This window comes from Mesoplodon bidens (genome assembly GCF_964165515.1).
Source record: "Mesoplodon bidens genome assembly, chromosome: 6".
NCBI lineage: Eukaryota > Metazoa > Chordata > Mammalia > Artiodactyla > Ziphiidae > Mesoplodon > Mesoplodon bidens.
In genome coordinates this window covers 27821599-27841741 of record NC_138162.1, presented here as the reverse complement: position 1 = coordinate 27841741, position 20143 = coordinate 27821599, and the positions used below count along the sequence as shown (strand labels likewise).

The following is a 20143-nucleotide window of genomic DNA, read 5'->3' as shown; positions in this document are numbered from 1 at the left end:
CTCCCCATATCCTCAAGTCCATGCTCTAGTACGTCTGTGTCTTTATTCCCGTCTTACCCCTAGGTTTTCCATGACCTTTTTTCCCCCTTAGATTCCACATATATGTGTTAGCATACGGTATTTGTTTTTCTCTTTCTGACTTACTTCACTCTGTGTGACAGACTCTAGGTCCATCCACCTCACTACAAATAACTCAATTTCGTTTCTTTTTATGGCTGAGTAATATTCCATTGTACATATGTGCCACATCTTCTTTATCCATTCCTCTGTTGATGGACACTTAGGTTGCTCCCATGTCCTGGCTGTTGTAAATAGAGCTGCAGTGAACGTTTTGGTACATGACTCTTTTTGAATTATGGTTTTCTCAGGGTATATGCCCAGTAGCGGAATTGCTGGGTCGTATAGTAGTTCTATTTGTAGTTTTTTAAGGAACCTCCATACTGTTCTCCATAGTCGCTGTATCAATTTACATTCCCACCAACAGTGCAAGCGTGTTCCCTTTTATCCACACCTTCTCCAGCATTTATTGTTTCTAGATTTTTTGATGATGGCCATTCTGACTGGTGTGAGATGATATCTCATTGTAGTTTTGATTTGCATTTCTCTAATGATTAATGATGTTGAGCATTCTTTCATGAGTTTCTTGGCAATCTGTATATCTTCTTTGGAGAAATGTCTATTTAGGTCTTCTGTCCATTTTTAGATTGGGTTGTATGTTTTTTTGTTATTGAGCTGCATGAGCTGCTTGTAAATTTTGGAGATTAATCCTTTGTCAGTTGCTTCATTTGCAAATATTTTCTCCCATTCTGAGGGTTGTCTTTTGGTCTTGTTTATGGTTTCCTTTGCTGTGCAAAAGCTTTTAAGTTTCATTAGGTCCCATTTGTTTATTTTTGTTTTTATTTCCATTTCTCTAAGAGGTGAGTCAAAAAGGATCTTGCTGTTGTTTATGTCATACAGTGTTCTGCCTATGTTTTCCTCTAAGAGTTTGATAGTGTATGGCCTTACATTTAGGTCTTTCATCCATTTTGAGTTTATTTTTGTGTATGGTGTTAGGGAGTGCTCTAATTTCATACTTTTCCATGTAGCTGTCCAGTTTTCACAGCACCACTTATTGAAGAGGCTGTCTTTTCTCCACTATATATTCTTGCCTCCTTTATCAAAGATAAGTTGGCCATATGTGCGTGGGTTTATCTCTGGGCTTTCTATTCTGTTCCATTGATCTATATTTCTGTTTTTGTGCCAGTACCATACTGTTTTGATTACTGTAGCTTTGTAGTATAGTCTGAAGTCAGGAAGTCTGATTCCTCCAGCTCCATTTTTCATTCTCAGGATTGCTTTGGCTATTTGTGGTCTTTTGTGTTTCCATACAAATTGTGAACTTTTTTGTTCTAGTTCTGTGAAAAATGCCATTGGTAGTTTGATAGGGATTGCATTGAATCTGTAGATTGCTTTGGGTAGTAGAGTCATTTTCACAATGTTGATTCTGCCAATCCAAGAACATGGCATATCTCTCCATCTGTTTGTATCATCTTTAATTTCTTTCATCAGTGTCTTATAATTTTCTGCATATAGGTCTTTTGTCTCCTTAGGTAGGTTTATTCCTAGATATTTTATTGTTTTTGTTGCAGTGGTAAGTGGGAGTGTTTTCTTAATTTCACTTTCAGATTTCTCATCACTAGTGTATAGGAATGCCAGAGATTTCTGTGCATTAATTTTGTATCCTGCTACTTTACCAAATTCATTGATTAGCTCTAGTAGTTTTCTGTTAGCATCTTTAGGATTCTCTATGAATTGTGTCATGTCATCTGCAAACAGTGACAACATTACTCTTTTATTCCGATTTGGATTCCTTTTATTTCTTTTTCTTCTCTGATTGCTGTGGCTAAAACTTCCAAACCTATGTTGAATAAGAGTGGTGAGAGTGTGCAACCTTGTTTTGTTCCTGATCTTAGTAGAATGGTTTCAGTTTTTCACCATTGAGGATGATGTTGGCTGTGGGTTTTACATATATGGCCATTATTATGTTGAGGAAAGTTCCCTCTATGCCTACTTTCTGCAGGGTTTTTATCATAAATGGGTGTTGAATTTTGTCGAAAGCTTTCTCTGCATCTATTGAGATGATCATATGGTTTTTCTCCTTCAATTTGTTATTATGGTGTATCACCTTGATTGATTGCGTATATTGAAGAATCCTTGCATTACTGGAATAAACCCCACTTGATCATGGTGTATAATCCTTTTAATGTGCTACTGGATTCTGTTTGCTAGTATTTTGTTGAGGATTTTTGCATCTATGTTCATCAGTTATATTGGCCTGTTGTTTTCTTCCTTTGTGACATCCGTGTCTGGTTTTGGTATCAGGGTGATGGTGGCCTCATAGAATGAATTTGGGAATGTTCCTCCCTCTGCTATATTTTGGAAGAGTTTGAGAAGAATAGGTGTTAGCTCTTCTCTAAATGTTTGATAGAGTTCACCTGTGATGCCATCTGGTCCTGGGCTTTTGTTTGTTGGAAGATTTTTAATCACAGTTTCAATTTCAGTGCCTGTGATTGGTCTCTTCATATTTTCTATTTCTTCCTGGTTCAGTCTCGGCAGGTTGTGCATTTCTAAGAATTTGTCCATTTCTTCCAGGTTGTCCATTTTATTGGCATAGAGTTGCTTGTAGTAATCTCTCATGATCTTCTGTATTTCTGCAGTGTCAGTTGTTACTTCTCCTTTTACATTTCTAATTCTATTGATTTGAGTCTTCTCCCTTTTTTTCTTGATGAGTCTGGCTAATGGCTTATCAATTTTGTTTATCTTGTCAAAGAACCAGCTTTTAGTTTTATTGATCTCTGCTATCGTTTCCTTCATTTCTTTTTCATTTATTTCTGTTCTGATCTTTATGATTTCTTTCCTTCTGCTAACTTTGGGTTTTTTTGGTTCTTTTTTCTCTAATTGCTTTAGGTGCAAGGTTAGGTTGTTTATTTGAGATGTTTCCTGTTTCTTAAGGTAGGATTGTATTTCTATAAACATCCCTCTTAGAACTGCTTTGGCTGCATCCCATAGGTTTTGGGTCGTCGTGTCTCCATTGTCATTTGCTTCTAGAAATTTTTTGATTTCCTCTTTGATTTCTTCAGTGATCACTTCGTTATTAAGTAGTGTATTGTTTAACCTCCATGTGTTTTTTTTTTTTTTTCTTTTTTTGCCATATGCGGGCCTCTCACTGTTGTGGCCTCTCCCGTTGCAGAGCACAGGTTCCGGACACGCAGGCCCAGCGGCCATGGCTCACGGGACCAGCCGCTCCACAGCATGTGGGATCTTCCCGGACCGGGGCACGAACCCGTGTCCCCTGCATCGGCAGGCTGACTCTCAACCACGGCACCACCAGGGAAGCCCTGTTTGTATTTTTTACAGATCTTTTCCTGTAATTGATATCTAGTCTCATAGCGTTGTGGTCGGAAAAGATACTTGATACGATTTCAATTTTTTTAAATTTACCAAGGCTAGATTTGTGACCCAAGATATGATCTCTCCTGGAGAATGTTCCATGAGCACTTGAGAAAAATGTGTATTCTGTTGTTTTTGGATGGACTGTCCTATAAATATCAATTAAGTCTATCTTGTTTAATGTATCATTTAAAGCTTGTGTTTCCTTATTTATTTTCGTTTTGGATGATCTGTCCATTGGTGAAAGTGGGATGTTAAAGTCCCCTACTATGATTGTGTTACTGTCGATTTCCCCTTTTATGGCTGTTAGTATTTGCCTTATGTATTGAGGTGCTCCTATGTTGGGTGCATAAATATTTACAGTTGTTATATCTTCTTGGATCGATCCCTTGATCATTATGTAGTGTCCTTCTTTGTTACTTGTAGTAGTCTTTATTTTAAAGTCTATTTTGTCTGATATGAGAATTGCTACTCCAGCTTTCTTTTGATTTCCATTTGCATGGAATATCTTTTTCCATCCCCTCACTTTCAGTCTGTATGTGTCCCTAGGTCTGAAGCGCGTCTCTTATAGACAGCATGTATACGGGTGTTGTTTTTGTATCCATTCAGCCAGTCAGTTTCTTTTGGTGGGAGCAGTTAATCCATTTACATTTAAGGTAATTATCAATATGTATGTTCCTATTCCCATTTTCTTAATTGTTTTGGGTTCGTTATTGTAGGTCTTTTCCTTTTCTTGTGTTTCTTGCCTAGAGAAGTTCCTTTAGCATTTGTTGTAAAGCTGGTGTGGTGGTGCTGAACTCTCTCAGCTTTTGCTTGTCCGTAAAGGTTTTAATTTGTCCATCAAATCTGAATGAGATCCTTGCTGGGTAGAGTAATCTTGGTTGTAGGTTTTTCGCCTTCATCACTTTAAATATGTCCTGCCACTCCCTTCTGGCTTGCAGAGTTTCTGCTGAAAGATCAGCTGTTAACCTTATGGGGATTCCCTTGTGTGTTATTTGTTGTTTTACCCTTGCTGCTTTTAATATGTTTTCTTTGTATTTAACTTTTGATAGTTTGATTAATATGTGTCTTGGCGTGTTTCTCCTTGGGTTTATCATGTATGGGACTCTCTGTGCTTCCTGGACTTGATTGACTACTTCCTTTCCCATATTAGGGAAGTTTTCAACTATAATCTCTTCAAATATTTTCTCATTCCCTTTTTTTTCTCTTCGTCTTCTGGACCCCTATAATTCAAATGTTGGTGCGTTTAATTGTCCCCAAAGTCTCTGAGACTGTCTTCAGTTCTTTTCATTCTTTTTTCTTTATTCTGCTCTGCAGTAGTTATTTCCACTATTTTATCTTCCAGGTCACTTATCCTTTCTTCTGCCTCAGTTATTCTGCTATTGATCCATTCTAGAGTTTTTTTTTTCTTTTTTTTTGCGGTACATGGACCTCTCACTGTTGTGACCTCTCCCGTTGTGGAACACAGGCTCCGGACGTGCAGGCTCAGCGGCCATGGCTCATGGGCCTAGCCATTTCACGGCATGAGGGATCTTCCCGGACCGGGGCATGAACCCGTGTCCCCTGCATTGGCAGGTGGACTCTCAACCTCTGCGCCACCAGGGAAGCCCATTCTAGGGTATTTTTAATTTCCTTTATTGTGTTGTTCATCATTGCTTGTTTCCTCTTTAGTTCTTCTATGTCCTTGTTAAATGTTTCTTGCATTTTGTCTATTCTATTGCCAAGATTTTGGATCATCTTTACTATCATTATTCTGAATTCTTTTTCAGGTAGACTGCCTATTTCCTCCTCATTTATTAGGTCTGGTGGGTTTTTACCTTGCTCCTTCATCTGCTGTGTGTTTTTCTGTCTTCTCATTTTGCTTATCTTACTGTGTTTGGAGTCTCCTTTTCGCAGGCTGCAGGTTCGTAGTTCCCGTTGTTTTTGGTGTCTGTCCCCAGTGGCTAAGGTTGGTTCAGTGGGTTGTGTAGGTTTCCTGGTGGAGGTGACTAGTGCCTGTGTTTTGGTGGATGAGGCTGAATCTTGTTTTTCTGTTGAGCAGGTCAACGTCTGGTGTTGTGTTTTGGGGTGTCTGTGGCCTTATTATTATTTTAGGCAGCCTCTCTGCTAATGGTTGGGGCTGTGTTCCTGTCTTACTGGCTGTTTGGCATAGGGTGTCCAGCACTGGAGCTTGCTGGTCGTTGAGTGAAGCTGGGTGTTGGAGCTGAGATGGAGATCTCTGGGAGATTTTCGCCATTTGATATTATGTGGAGCTGGGAGGTCTCTTGTGGACCAGTGTTCTGAGGTTGGCTCTCCCACCTCAGTGGCACAGCCCTGACAGCTGGCTGGAGCACCAAGAGACTGTTCTCCACACGGCTCAGAATAAAAGGGAGAAAAAAGAGAAAGAAAGAAAGAGGATAAAATAAAGTAAAGTAAGATAAAATAAAATAAAGTTATTAAAATAAAAAATAATTATTAAGGAAAAAATTTTAAAAAGTAAAAAAAACGGACAGACAGAACCTAGGACAAATGGTGAAAGCAAAGCTATACAGACAAAATCTCGCACAGAAGCATACACATGTACACTCACAGAAAGAGGAAAAGGTGAAAAAATAATATATCTTGCTCCCAAAGTTCATCTCCTCAATTTGGGATGATCTGTTGTCTATTCAGGTATTCCACAGATGCAGGGTACATCAAGTTGATTGTGGAGCTTTAATCCGCTGCTTCTGAGGGTGCTGGGAGAAATTTCCCTTTCTCTTCTCTGTTCACACAGCTGCCGGGGTTCAGCTTTGGATTTGGCCCCGCCTCTGCGTGTAGGTCACCTGAGGGCGCCTGTTCTTTGCTGAGATATGACGGGTTTAAAGGAGCTGCTGATTCGGGGGCTCGGGCTCACTTAGGCCGGGGGGAGGGAGGGGTTTGGATGTGGGGCGAGCCTGCTGCGGCAGAAGCCGGCATGTTGTTGCACCAGCCTGAGGCACGCTGTGCGTTCTCCCGGGGAAATTGTCTCTGGATCACGGGACCCTGGCAGTGGCGGGCTGCACGGGCTCCCGGCAGGGGAGGTGGGGATAGTGACCTGTGCTCGCACCCAGGCTTCTTGGTGGCTGCAGTAGCAGCCTTAGTGTCCCATGCCCGTCTCTGGGGTCCGCTCTGATAGCTGTGGCTTGCACCCGTTTCTGGAGCTCCTTTAAGCAGCGCTCTTAATCCCCTCTCCTTGCGCACCAGGAAACAGAGGCAAGAAAAAGTGTCTTGTCTCTTCGACAGGTCCAGACTTTTTCCCGGACTCCCTCCCGGCTAGCCGTGGCGCACTAGCCCCCTTCAGGCTGTGTTCACACAGCCAACCCCAGTCCTCTCCTTGGGATCCAAGCTCCAAAGCCCGAGCCTCAGCTTCCAGCCCCCGCCCGTCCTGGCGGGGAGCAGACAAGCCTCTCGGGCTGGTGAGGGCCGGTCGGCACCGATCCTCTCTGCGGAAATCTCTCCGCTTGCTCCTCCGCACCCCTGTTGCTGCACTCTCCTCCGTGGCTCCGAAGCTTCCCCCCTCTGCCACCCGCGGTCTCCGCCCGCGAAGGGGCTTCTAGTGTGTGGAAACCTTTCCTCCTTCACAGCTCCCTCCCACTGGTACAGGTCTCTTCCCTATTCTTTTGTCTCTGTTTTTTCTTTTTTCTTTTGCCCTACCCAGGTACGTGGGAAGTTTCTTGCCTTTTGGGAGGTCTGAGGTCTTCTGCCAGCGTTCAGTACGTGTTCTATAGGAGCAGTTCCACGTGTAGATGTATTTCTGATGTATCTGTGGGGAGGAAGGTGATCTCCGTGTCCTACTCTTCTGCCATCTTCTCCTTTCTCTCTCAGTGGTTTTAACTGAAAGAGCTGGGGCCTAATGACTCTAAGGCAAGGCAGGTATCCCCATATTACAGGGTCCAGTTGCTGGCTATAATACCTATGGGTCAATGGTGGTCCCTGTGTTATGGGATGAGTACCCCAAGGGTATTTTCTTCTTTTTCATATACAAAAAGGAAAAAGGGAATCTGATAATTGGGATGCCCCAGAGCGCAGATAGGTTCTTCAAACTCTCCTTTAAGGCCTTAAAAGCTACGTCATCTGATTTTTCCCATTAAATTGGGCTGGAGTTGTTGTTCTTGAATAAAACATACAGAGGTTTGGCCATAAGAGGGAAATTTGGGATCTCATTTCAGCATAACCAACTAACCCATGAAATAGTCACAGATAGTGTTTAGTTTGGGGTTTTGGGAAACTTAGGACACTATAAAGTCTATCTGGATATAGGTGTAGTTCTTGTTCTGATATCAGATGCCCTAAATATCAAACCTGGGTTTGGACAAACTGCAGTTTTTCTTTGGTAATTTTATGTCCCTTTGAGGCTAAAAGCTTTAGCAAGTGGATGCTGTCTTCCTATGAGGAGGCTTGAGAAGGAGGGCAAAGAAGCAAATCATCCACATATTGCAACAAAATAGAACCTCTAGGGTAATTTATATCATCCAGATCAGCTTTCAGGATTTGAGAAATAAGGGCTCAGTTAAACCTGAGGCATTAGTGCCCCAGTGAATTGTTTTTCTTCCCAAGTGAAGGCAAAAGTTATTGGCTGGCTTCGTCAACTGGAATACTAGAGAATGCACTGCATAAATCAATTACAGTAAAGAATTCACTTCCAGTGAGAATGGATGTTAGTAACATACGAGGGTTAGGAACAACAGGGGGTCGAGGGATAACAGTGTTGTTTATTACTTGGCGGTCCTGGATGAACCTCCATCCTGGGTCCTTAGGTTTTCTCACAGGTTAAATAGAAGTATTAGAAAGACTAGTACAAGGGATAATGATGTCTTGAGACCTGTAATCTTCTATTATGGGCTTCATGCCTTGAAGGGCTTCTTTACTTATAGGGTATTGATTAATTCTGGGAAGAGGTTTTGAGGGACTTATCTGAATCATGATGGGAGGCATGCTGTAAATTTTGCCAATATCAGGTGGAGATTTTGTCTGTAGGAGGGTGGTAACTGATTCAATAGGGACAAATAATCAAGAGTTTTCAGAATCAGCTCTAGGACTGTCAGAGCTGAAGCAATTAAAGATGTCAAAGGGTGATTTAAATTACATGTTTGGTTACTTTGATGACTATTGTCAAATCTAGAATTATTACCCCCCTTTGAGATAAAGAAACTCTGCCATGGATACTTCTTTAAGAAGTCTTGACCTAATAAATGGATAAGGGCAGAGGAACTAAGGAGAAAAGGGTGTGTATCTCTCAAAGGGCCTAAACAAAAGGGAATATGTTCAGAGATAGGAAACTCTTGGGGTTCATTAGAGATCCCACTGTTTGAACTGTTTTAGTACTTCAAGGCAGGGACTGCTTTGTAGTAGTGGCGTTGAGTACCAAGATTGTGGTTTCATTGTCAGTTAGGACTGGAAGAGATTCATCCCCAATCTGGAGAAATGTTTCTCCAATTATATTAAGTGGGAAGATTAGGAAGAGCCCCTGTAGTCCCCCTGAGCCCCATTGTTGAGAATTCAGAGGACATTGGAAAGACTGGTTAGAGGGCAGAAGGTGCCTAAAATGCTTAAATTTGTAACAATCTTTTTTCTGACATCCTGGCTCTTTGTGACAATAGCTCTTTGTGGCAAACTGGGAGGGTTTTGGTTTCATTTAGGGACCTTCATTTGCTGGAGTTGAAGATTAAGAATTTCAGTGGTTTTTCATTGAGGTGACTCATTTAGAGTGAGAGACAGCTGGTTTGCCAGATTCACTAGACTCTGGAGTGGAAAACTCTAGTTTCCCATCCCATCCTGGTTCTTTTTACTAGAAGGGAATGGTCCTGGTTCAGCCCATTAATAAATATAAAGTTTAAAGCTATCTGAGTGGAATCAACCTCTAAAAGAAGATCAGAATTTTCTTTAAAGATAATCTGAAGTCGATTGTAATAGTCATGAGCAGATTCATCAGGTTTTCAGGTAAAAGCCTGAATTTTGTTCCAATCAACAGGTTTTGAAAAAGTCACCTAGCAATTGCCTAAGCTTGACCATATGTAAGTTAGCAGGTTGGTCTCCATGTTTTACTCTTAGGTGTTGATGGAAATAATCAATAAACAATCTGTAATAGGAATAGAAAAGTTTTATTTGCCAAACTGAGGACTGTAGCCCAGGAGACAGCCTCTCAGATAACTCTAAGAAACTGCTCAGTTGAAGCACGGTTTTTAGCATAGTCATATACCTTATCAGAGCAAAGAACATACATCCAACACAACAGGGGTATATTCCTTCAAGTATCCACAGGAGAGACAGGTTTAGTATATAGAGAGTGAGACAACAGGACCCTGGTGTCTGGGAAGTGAACATTATCTTTGAGGGAGTGTTAATATGTATGTCATAAGAAGGGAGTTTTTTATCCTTATCTTCAAAACAGACATTCTTTACCTTAATGGTTAAAGCAGATGTGTTGTGTGTGTTTGACAGGCTGTTTTAGTTCACACAAAGTTCAAGCTGAACAATGTATAAGCCGAGATGACTTTTCCATACCTCAATGTGTGAAAATTTTCTCCATCAGAGGGAACTTTCAGGATTTCCCCAATTAGGAGTTTTCATCTAATGCTGGGCCTGGCCTTCACTGACAAGCATATGAACTAGTAGATATACGTTAGAAAAACCAGGTTGATAAGTTTGAATGACTACATTAAATTACTTACCAAATCTGTGAGGATCTTTGGTTACTTTGGGAAAATCTTTGACTGTGGCTCACAGTTCAGCTTTAGTTCAGGAAATATAAAAAATAAAGCCTTTGCATCCTCAGAAGGCTTAGTTTTAAAGGCACTGGCTCTGATAAGTTCAGAGAAAAAGGGTATGGGGAGAGTTTCAGAAAAAAAGGGAATTTGGTAAGAGAATTCATATGAATAAATTGAGGGTATAAAGGCAGTGTAGGTGGCTTTGAAGGGAAGGAGGAAGATGGTGCCCAGGGCAGAGTCTGGGCATGAGTGAGGGAGGGAGACAAGACGGCATCAGAGGCAAAGGCTGAGACGAAGAAGCCAAAGAAGAGTTTGAGGCTTCAGGAGCCATTTTATCTTTTTTAATCATTCACTTGCCTCAGTTAATCTTAAAATCTTATTTTGCAGAGAGGCAGTTTTAGACTCCTGATAATGTTAGGAAGTCACTATGGATGAAAAATTAATCAACAGTTGATCTTAAGGAGAAATAGAGAACTTTATTCAAGCCAACCTGATGATTTTAACCCAGGGGACAGTCTTTCAGAAAGGAAAAGGACTGTTCCTTTTGAGGACTGTTCCGCTTGTTTAGAAGTCAAAGGCACAGTTATATTCTCAAAACAAAGGATCATACATCAAAATGGCACACTGATGTTTTATGTAAAGTTCACCAAAGATATATAGTCCAAAAACTGACACCATTTCTACTAAGATCAGAAACAAGACAAGGTTGCCCACTCTCACCACTATTATTAAACATAGTTTTGGAAGTTTCAGTCACAGCAATCAGAGAAGAAAAAGAAATAAAAGGAATCCAAATCAGAAAAGAAGTAAAGCTGTCACTGTTTGCAGATGACATGACACTATTCATAGAGAATCCTAAAGATGCTACCAGAAAACTACTAGAGCTAATCAATGAATTTGGTAAAGTAGCAGGATACAAAATTAATGAACAGAAATCTCTTGCATTCCTATACACTAATGATGAAAAATCTGAAAGAGAGATTAAGGAAACACTCCCATTTACCACTGCAACAAAAACAATAAAATACCTAGGAATAAACCTACCTAAGGAGACAAAAGACCTGTATGCAGAAAACTATAAGACACTGATGAAAGAAATTAAAGATGATACAAACAGATGGAGAGACATACCATGTTCTTGGATTGGCAGAATCAACATTGTGAAAATGACTCTACTACCCAAAGCAATCTACAGATTCAGTGCAATCCCTATCAAACTACCACTGGCATTTTTCACAGAACTAGGACAAAAAATTTCACAATTTGGATGGAAACACAAAAGACCCCGAATAGCCAAAGCAATCTTGAGAAAGAAAAATGGAGGTGGAGGAATCAGACTCCCTGACTTCAGACTATACTACAAAGCTATAGTAATCAAGACGGTATGGTACTGGCACAAAAATATAGAAATATAGATCAGAAATATAGATTTCTGATACAGAATACAGAAATATAGATCAATGGAACAGGATAGATAGCCCAGAGATAAACCCACGCACCTGTGGTCACCATATCTTTGATAAAGGAGGCAAGAATATACAGTGGAGAAAAGACAGCCTCTTCAATAAGTGGTGCTGGGAAAACTGGACAGGTACATGTAAAACTATGAAATTAGAACACTCCCTAACACTATACACAAAAATAAACTCAAAATGGATTAAAGAACTAAATGTAAGGCCATACACTATCAAACTCTTAGAGGAAAACATAGGCAGAACACTGTATGACATAAACAACAGCAAGTGGGTCCTTTTTGACCCACCTCTTAGAGAAATGGAAATAAAAACAAAAATAAACAAATGGGACCTAATGAAACTTGAAAGCTTTTGCACAGCAAAGGAAACCATAAACAAAATGAAAAGACAACCCTCAGAATGGGAGAAAATATTTGCAAATGAAGCAACTGACAAAGGATTAATCTCCAAAATTTACAAGCAGGTCATGCAGCTGAATATCAAGAAAACAAACAACCCAATCCAAAAATGGGTAGAAGACCTAAATAGACATTTCTCCAAAGAAGATATACAGATTGCCAACAAACACATGAAAGGATGCTCAACATCACTAATCATTAGAGAAATGCAAATCAGAACCACAATGAGGTATCACCTCACACCAGTAGAATGTCCATCATCAAAAAATCTACAAACAATAAATGCTGGAGAGGTGTGGAGAAAAGGGAGCCCTCTTGCACTGTTGGTGGGAATGTAAATGGATACAGCCACTATGGAGAACAGTATGGAGGTTCCTTAAAAAACTAAAAATAGAACTACCATATGACACAGCAATCCCACTACTGGGCATATACCCTGAAAAAACCATAATTCAAAAAGAGTCATGTACCACAATGTTCATTGCAGTGCTATTTACAATAGCCAGGACATGGAAGCAACCTAAGTGTCCATCAACAGATGAATGCATAAAGAAGATGTGGCACATATATACAATGGAATATTACTCAGCCGTAAGAGGAAACAAAATTCAGCTATTTGTAGTGAGGTGGATGGACCTAGAGTCTGTCATACAGAGTGAAGTAAGTCAGAAAGAGAAAAACAAATACCGTATGCTAACACATATATATGGAATCTAAAAAAAAAGGTTCTGAAGAACCTAGGGGCAGGACAGAAATAAAGACGCAGACATAGAGAATGGACTTGAGGATATGGGGAGGGGGAAGGGTAAGCTGGGACGAAGTGAGAGAGTGGCATGGACATACATACACTACCAAATGTAAAATCGATAGCTAGTGGGAAGCAGCTGCATCACATAGGGAGACCAGCTCTGTGCTTTGTGACCACCTAGAGGGGTGGGATAGGGAGGTTGGGAGGGAGACGCAAGAGGGAGAAGATATGGGGACATATGTATATGTATAGCTTATTCACTTTGTTATAAAGCAGAAACTAACACACCATTGTAAAGCAATTATACTACAATAAAGATGTTAGAAAAAAAAAAAGAATGTTATCTTTCAAGGAGTTACATTGCCAGTGTATGAAGAAGGGAAAATGTTGATCTTTATGGTCAAGCAGGAATTCCTGCTTTGAGGCGATTTGCTTAATGTATAATCAGATGCATATTGCACATAGGGAGGGCCCAATACATACAGGGACTATGTTATGCTTGAATTTTCTTGTCTGGACTCAAAACGTAAATTTTATTCCATCACCTCAAAATACCAGTCAGAATAGACATTCCGTTCAGTTCTGTAGATTTTTGAGCTCTTGTAATCCAATTTGGTTTTAAGAAAATTAAGTTCAGGGATTTCAAAATTACCCATAATGGCCATTGATATTCTAAATTGCCTGTGGTCAGGTCAGTCCATTTAGTTAGAAATTTGCATGAGGAAGAACCAAGGTTTTTAAATATAAAATTGGCTAGAGTCTCAGTGTGGGGGAGGGGAGGTGCCCTCAAAATATTTATATAACTGGGATCCCTTTTCTCAGAGATTTTTCTCTAGAGTAAAAGAATAATTTTTCAACAGCTTAAACAATTTACAGCTCAATTTAAACAGCTTGCATTCACAGTGTCTGCAGGCCTAATACCAGCCAGTTCTAAGGGAACAGGTTGGTCCTGGAGGAGCCAGGCCAAAGGCTTCTCAGCTAGTTCCCATGGAACAGCTCCTATTCCAAAGGAAGGGCTGATGGCTGAACTGACTGAGTTTCAGTGAAACAGCCCCTGTACCTGAAGGAACTCAGCTGACAGCTTCTCAGCCAATTTCAGTTGAAACTGTCTGATCTCAGAATCAGATTGAAGTGCCAAAAGAGTACTTGCATACAGAGCAAGGCTTTAACCAGAAAGAATGAAACTTTAAAATAGATCCCTCACACAGCCTGAAGAGCTTCAAATGCAAAGAGGTGTCAACTGAAAAAAAAAGAAAAATGAAGAGAGGAAAAAAGAAAAGCACAACCTCAAATTTGAGAATTATGTTTTTGTGGCAGACAAACTGAGGACTTAAGCCCAGGAGCAGTCTCTCAGATAGCTCTAAGGGACTGCTCTGAAGAGGTAAAGGAGAAGCCAGGATATGTAGGAGTTTTGCAACAAAAACCTGGTACATCAAAAGATTACTATTAATTAAAGAAAACCAGACATCTCAAGTTAATGAATTTAGTGCTTTTCTATGTACAGGAAGATGCAAGAGTCTGGGCTCACTGAAATCATTCCTTTGATATGCACCTCAGCTATCTAAAGCCAGCATCCTCTTTGTTTCCATCCCAAGTTCCCTCAGGGCTCTCCGTGGGGGGTTGGGGGTGGGGAGGTGCGGCTGTAAATGACTGATGGCTTGATGGCCACAACATCTTTGGTTTACTGATGTGGCAGACAGCGTTCTTATTCCACAGACCACAGGGGCTCGAATCCAGGAGAAAGATGTACCCTCAAACTCCAGGGTCAGCGAGAGAAGCAGTGAGCAATAAAGGGCTCAACCATGGATACTGCAACTCTTTGCTCGCCAGCCCTAGAACCTTTGGGGGTCTCCCCTGGTCCTTGTATGAGCCACCAAATGTTGCTCTAAAACAAATAGAATGCCAGATATTTCTCCAGCAAAGATGGAGTTATTCAGGATCAGCTGAGATTGCAATTTGCGGTCTGGAACCATGGTGAAGCATGTGCAAGTCCCTGCACAGCAAGGGAAGGGGAAGGATTTTCTGGAGGGGAAAAGGAAGATGGGAGGGCTTACAGTAAACAGAGAGCCCAAGGCTTTTCACTGGCTGAGTCCTTGCCTGGAAAGAAGAGCAGTCTTTTTATCTTTTGGGCTCTGCTGTTGTTGCAGGGTGTGAGAGCTCCCCCTTCTGGTCTCCGGATTGTATTTAATTGGGGTTTTTGTTTATTACAGGTCCTTAGCCTGGGTATTAGGGTAGTCTCCATGTCCAAAACAGCAGAGACTGGACTCTCTATGGCTATTCACCTAAAGCAAGTCACAGCTGCCGCACTTATTAACGGGCCCAACTTTATTCTTGACATTCCACAGGTATATCATGGTCACATAAATCAGCTCTGGCCATTCTCTCCTCATTCACTATCCATCAGTACCTTAGAATTAGTAGAGTTACAGCACATTTTTGAGGCTATTAGAGCTGAAGCCAGTGAGACTTTTTTTCTCCCCATTGAAAAGCCCCAGGGACATTTCCTCTTCATTGTGGGAGAAGAAGATATGAATGTCAACAGCAAAGTATACGCAGAGCAAGCCACAGAACAGCTGAGGAGACGTGGGAAGAATGACTGGACCCTGATGTCTTACCCAGGGGTAGGCCACCTGATGGAGCCCCCCTACTCCCCACTGTGCTGTGCCTCGAGGATCTCCAACCTCCACCTCTTCATGCACTGGGGAGGAGAGGTGATCCTACATGTAGCTGCACAAGGACGTTCTTGGAAGGAGATCCAGAAGTTTCTCAGGAAACACCTTATTCCAGTTGTGACCAGTTGTCTCTGAGAAGAGCAGATATTTCTGGAAATACAGAAGCAATAGGATGCTTTACCAGCCTCCACTTGATTTTCATGGAACAATGCTTTTGACCTCTTCTTGTAAGAAGGAAGTTATGGCAAGAGAAGGCAGGAGGACTGCGAATGGTATGCTTTGACTTTGGAAAGGGAAAAATGGCTTCCACTTAATCTAATATCATAAACTGAGGCGTTTATATTTTTAGAAATATAAACTTAGAGCTCTGCCTGTTCTAAAATATTTCAGTTTACAATTACAGCAATTCTTAGGGGAAAAAATTACCAAAAATGAACCGCAGAATCCCCTGGCTTGTAAAACAATCATGAATAGAATCAGGTGCTGATGAGTTGATTTCTTCTTTATTTTTAAATTTATTTATTTTATTTTATTTATTTTTGGCTGCATTGGGTCTTCGTTGCTGTGCGTGGGTTTTCTGTAGTTTTGGAGAGCAGGGGCTGCTCTTTGTGGTGGTGTGCTGGCCTCTCATTGCGGTGGCTTCTCTCACTGCCAGGCACAGACTCTAAGCACATGGGCTTCAGTAGTTGTGGCTCGCGACCTCTATAGCGCAGGCTCAGTAGTTCTGGCACACAGGCTTAGTTGCTCTGCGGCATGTGGGATCTTCCAGGATTAGTGCTCGAACATGTGTCCCCTGCGTTGGCAGGCGGATTCTTTTTTTTTTTTTTTTATGGTTTTCTACTCTTTGTGTGTGTGTGTGTGTTCACTTTTTTTTTAACATCTTTATTGTAGTATAATTGCTTTACAATGGTGTGTTAGTTTCTGCTTTATAACAAAGTGAATCAGCTGTACATATACATATATCCCCATATCTCCTCCCTCTTGCGTCTCCCTCCCACCCTCCCTATCCCACCCCTCTAGGTAGTCGCAAAGCACAGAGCTGGTCTCCCCATGTGATTCAGCTGCTTCCCACTAGCTATCTATTTTACATTTGGTAGTGTATATATGTCCATGCCACTCTCTCACTTCGTCCCAGCTTACCCTTCCCCCTCCCCGTGTCCTCAAGTCCATTCTCTATGTCTGCGTCTTTATTTCTGTCCTGCCCCTAGGTTCTTCAGAACCTTTTTTTTTTTCAGATTGCATATATATGTGTTAGCATACAGTATTTGTTTTTTTCTTTCTGACTTACTTCAGCCTGTGTGACAGACTCTAGGTTCATCCAACTCACTACAAATAACTCAATTTCGTTTCTTTTTATGGCTGAGTAATATTCCATTGTGTATATGTGCCACATCTTTATGCATTCATCTGTTGATGGACACTTAGGTTGCTTCCATGTCCTGGCTATTGTAAATAGCACTGCAATGAACATTGTGGTACATGACTCTTTAAATTATAGTTTTCTCAGGGTATATGCCCAGTAGTGGGATTGCTGTGTCATATGGTAGTTCTATTTTTAGTTTTTTAAGGAACCTCCATACTGTTCTCCATAGTGGCTGTATCAATTTACATTCCCACCAACAGTGCAAGAGGGTTCCCTTTTCTCCACACCCTCTCCAGCATTTATTGTTTGTAGATTTTTTGATGATGACCATTCTGACTGGTGTAAGGTGATACCTCATTGTGGTTTTGATTTGCATTTCTCTAATGATTAGTGATGTTGAGCATCCTTTCATGTGCTTGTTGGCAATCTGTATATCTTCTTTGGAGAAATGTCTATTTAGGTCTTCTACCCATTTTTGGATTGGACTGTTTGTTTTTTTGATATTGAGCTGCATGACCTGCTTGTATATTTTGGAGATTAATCCTTTGTCAGTTGCGTTGTTTGCAAGTATTTTCTCCCATTCTGAGGGTTGTCTTTTTGTCTTGTTTATGGTTTCCTTTGCTGTGCAAAAGCTTTCAAGTTTCATTAGGTCCCATTTGTTTATTTTTGTTTTTATTTCCATTTCTCTAGGAGGTGGGTCATAAAGGATCTTGCTGTGATTTATGTCATAGAGTGTTCTGCCTATGTTTTCCTCTAAGAGTTTGATAGTGTATGGCCTTACATTTAGTTCTTTAATCCATTTTGAGTTTATTTTTGTGTATAGTGTTAGGGAGTGTTCTAATTTCATAGTTTTCCATGTAGCTGTCCAGTTTTCCCAGCACCACTTATTGAAGAGGTTGTCTTTTCTCCATTGTATATTCTTGCCTCTGGCAGGCGGCTTCTTAACCACTGCACCACCAGGGAAGCCCTGAGTTGATTTCTTAAAACTCAAATTAAATATGCTTTTTAACACAACATTGTAAATCAACTATACTTGAATAAAATAAATTATAAAAAATTTTCTTAGATTTCTCATATTTGAAAATATACTCATGATTCGTGGTTACTTCATTGATTTTGGAAAACTAGACCTGGGTAAAAAAATATATTAGTTTAAGACAATATGGAAGGAGGTATGGAGGTAACATTATTGAATCAGCCTGCAATCAATAATTCAACAAAAGTTAGCAAAAGAAAATGGTTTTTTGTGTGTCTAAACATATACAGCATTTTGAGAGAGGAGCAATCTGAGATTCACAGAATTTCAATTTAGGATAGTAGTTACGATGGTGTGGATTGTGTGCCTCTAGACCTGGGGCCAGCAGACTCTTTCTAGTAAAGTACTAGATAGTAAATATTTTTGGCTTTGTAGACCATAAGGTCTCTGTCATTATTATTCAGTTCTGCCATTGTAGCACAAAAGCAGCCTTAGATAGGATGTAATAAGTGATTGTGTCTGTGTTCCAGTTAAATTTTATTTATGAACACCAATGTTCATAAATAATTTTCTATTTTTTTCCAAGTGTTTACAAATGTAAAAACCATTCTTAGTCCTGGACAGCAGAAAAAGGGTTGTAGGCTGGATTTTGTTTGCAGGGCATAGTCTGATGACCGTGGGTATGGAGCAATGCAAATTACTTTGTCCAAGGTCAAATTTGAGGTATGTTCTCTAAAGGGCAAGTCACAGGCCAAATATTCCTGAGCTACTGAATTGCAGTGGATCGAAGTAGAGGAGATTGATGGATAATCAAGGTGAAAATGAAGCAGTACAAAAGTCTTTTGAATCATTTTGTAGGTATGATGGGGAGCCAATAAATAGAGTAATAGAAGCAACATGAGGACACTTCAGTTTTATCTGCCTAAACTCTTTTTATTTTATCTGCTTTCTGATACCCTCTCTGTTTGGAGTAAAATTATTCCATTCAGTATGTGTGGGGCTGTTAGCCTCCCTCCTCTCTCAGTCACAGAAGTTTTCACATTTCCCAGACCTGGCCAATCAGAATACCTCACTCCTTTAATTATAATAATCATGTAATTGCAATGGCTAGTACCCCCTATGAGTTTTACTATGTATTAGTTCTATAAGTTACATGCTATATATATTAGTTATATATGCAATATGCTATATAATAGTTATTGTAATGAGTATAATCAGTATAATTTTTCTTGTTTACTGTTTTGGACTGTAGGAAGAATGTTGGTGTTTGGCCTGCTGTATATCCTTGATTTATATTTTATGTATTTTTCTTTTAAACCAGGAAGGTTTGGGATTTTTTTAAGTGTTTTTTCAGCATTGCTAGAAAAGATTATATGGTTTTCTCTGTAGATCTATTCATATGATGAATTATTTTTCTGGTATTGAATCATCTTTACATTTGTAGACTAAAACTCAGTTGGTCATGATGTATTGTTAATTAACAATAAATAAGATCAGACTTTTTTTGTGGGGTGTTTTTGGTCAAGTATTATATCAATGTTGTACTTGTTTCATAAAAAGAATTAAAAAGTTTTCCTTTTTTCCTATAGCAGTTTAATTAGGACACAAATTTTCTCTTCTTTAAAAGCTAGTTGCTCTATCCTGGGTATTACATTGTTCCTGGCAATTTTTTTTAAAAGACAACCTGGATTTTTATTGATATTTAGTATATTATATCTTTCTATATTATAGTGGATATTTTCAATCCAAATAAATTCTTTATATATGTATATATACTTTTTTGCATTTTATATATCAGAAGAATCAGAAACATTTAAGATTTAAATTAAACTATATGATAAAGTCTAAAAAATATAACAAAATAAAAGAAAAAATCCCAGTTCTGGCATATTAATGTTGCTAGAGTTAAAACAAATGAATTCCACATTAATTTTATTTAATTTTTGAAATTATACAAACAAAACTTTATAGAACATCCTGGCTTTTTTTTTATTGTGGCAAATAGACAAAACATAAAATTGTCACTTTAACCATTTTTTGGTGAATATATGCTGAATTATACAGTGGTTTTAAGTACATTCATATTGTTGTGCTACCATCACCATTATCCATCTCCAGAAGTTTTTCCTAATTGAAACTCAAAGCCCATTAAACAATAAGTCCCCATTTCCCACTGCCCCAATCTCTGGTAACCATCTTTCTGTTTTTTGTTTCTGTGAATTTAACTACTCTTTATATAAGTGGAAACACACAATATGTGTCCTTTTGTGCCCAGCTTGTTTTACCTTCGAGATTCATTCATACTGTAGCCATGTGTCAGAATTTTCTTCCTTTTTAAGACTGAATAATATTCCACTGTATGTATGTATATCAAA

General features: G+C 39.7%; 1 protein-coding gene across 1 annotated transcript in view; it reads left to right on the top strand.

The window, feature by feature from the left end:
• LOC308619264 (bile acid-CoA:amino acid N-acyltransferase-like) overlaps nucleotides 1-16505 on the top strand; it is a gene marked incomplete at its 5' end in the record, with an annotated part of 44213 nt that extends 27708 nt beyond the window's left edge. Inside the window, one exon of the mRNA XM_081237893.1 lies at nucleotides 14968-16505. Within this exon, the coding sequence (XP_081094019.1) occupies nucleotides 14968-15564 (597 nt within the window). The remainder of the gene's footprint in view (nucleotides 1-14967) is intronic.
• Between the last annotated feature and the right edge of the window lie 3638 nt (nucleotides 16506-20143).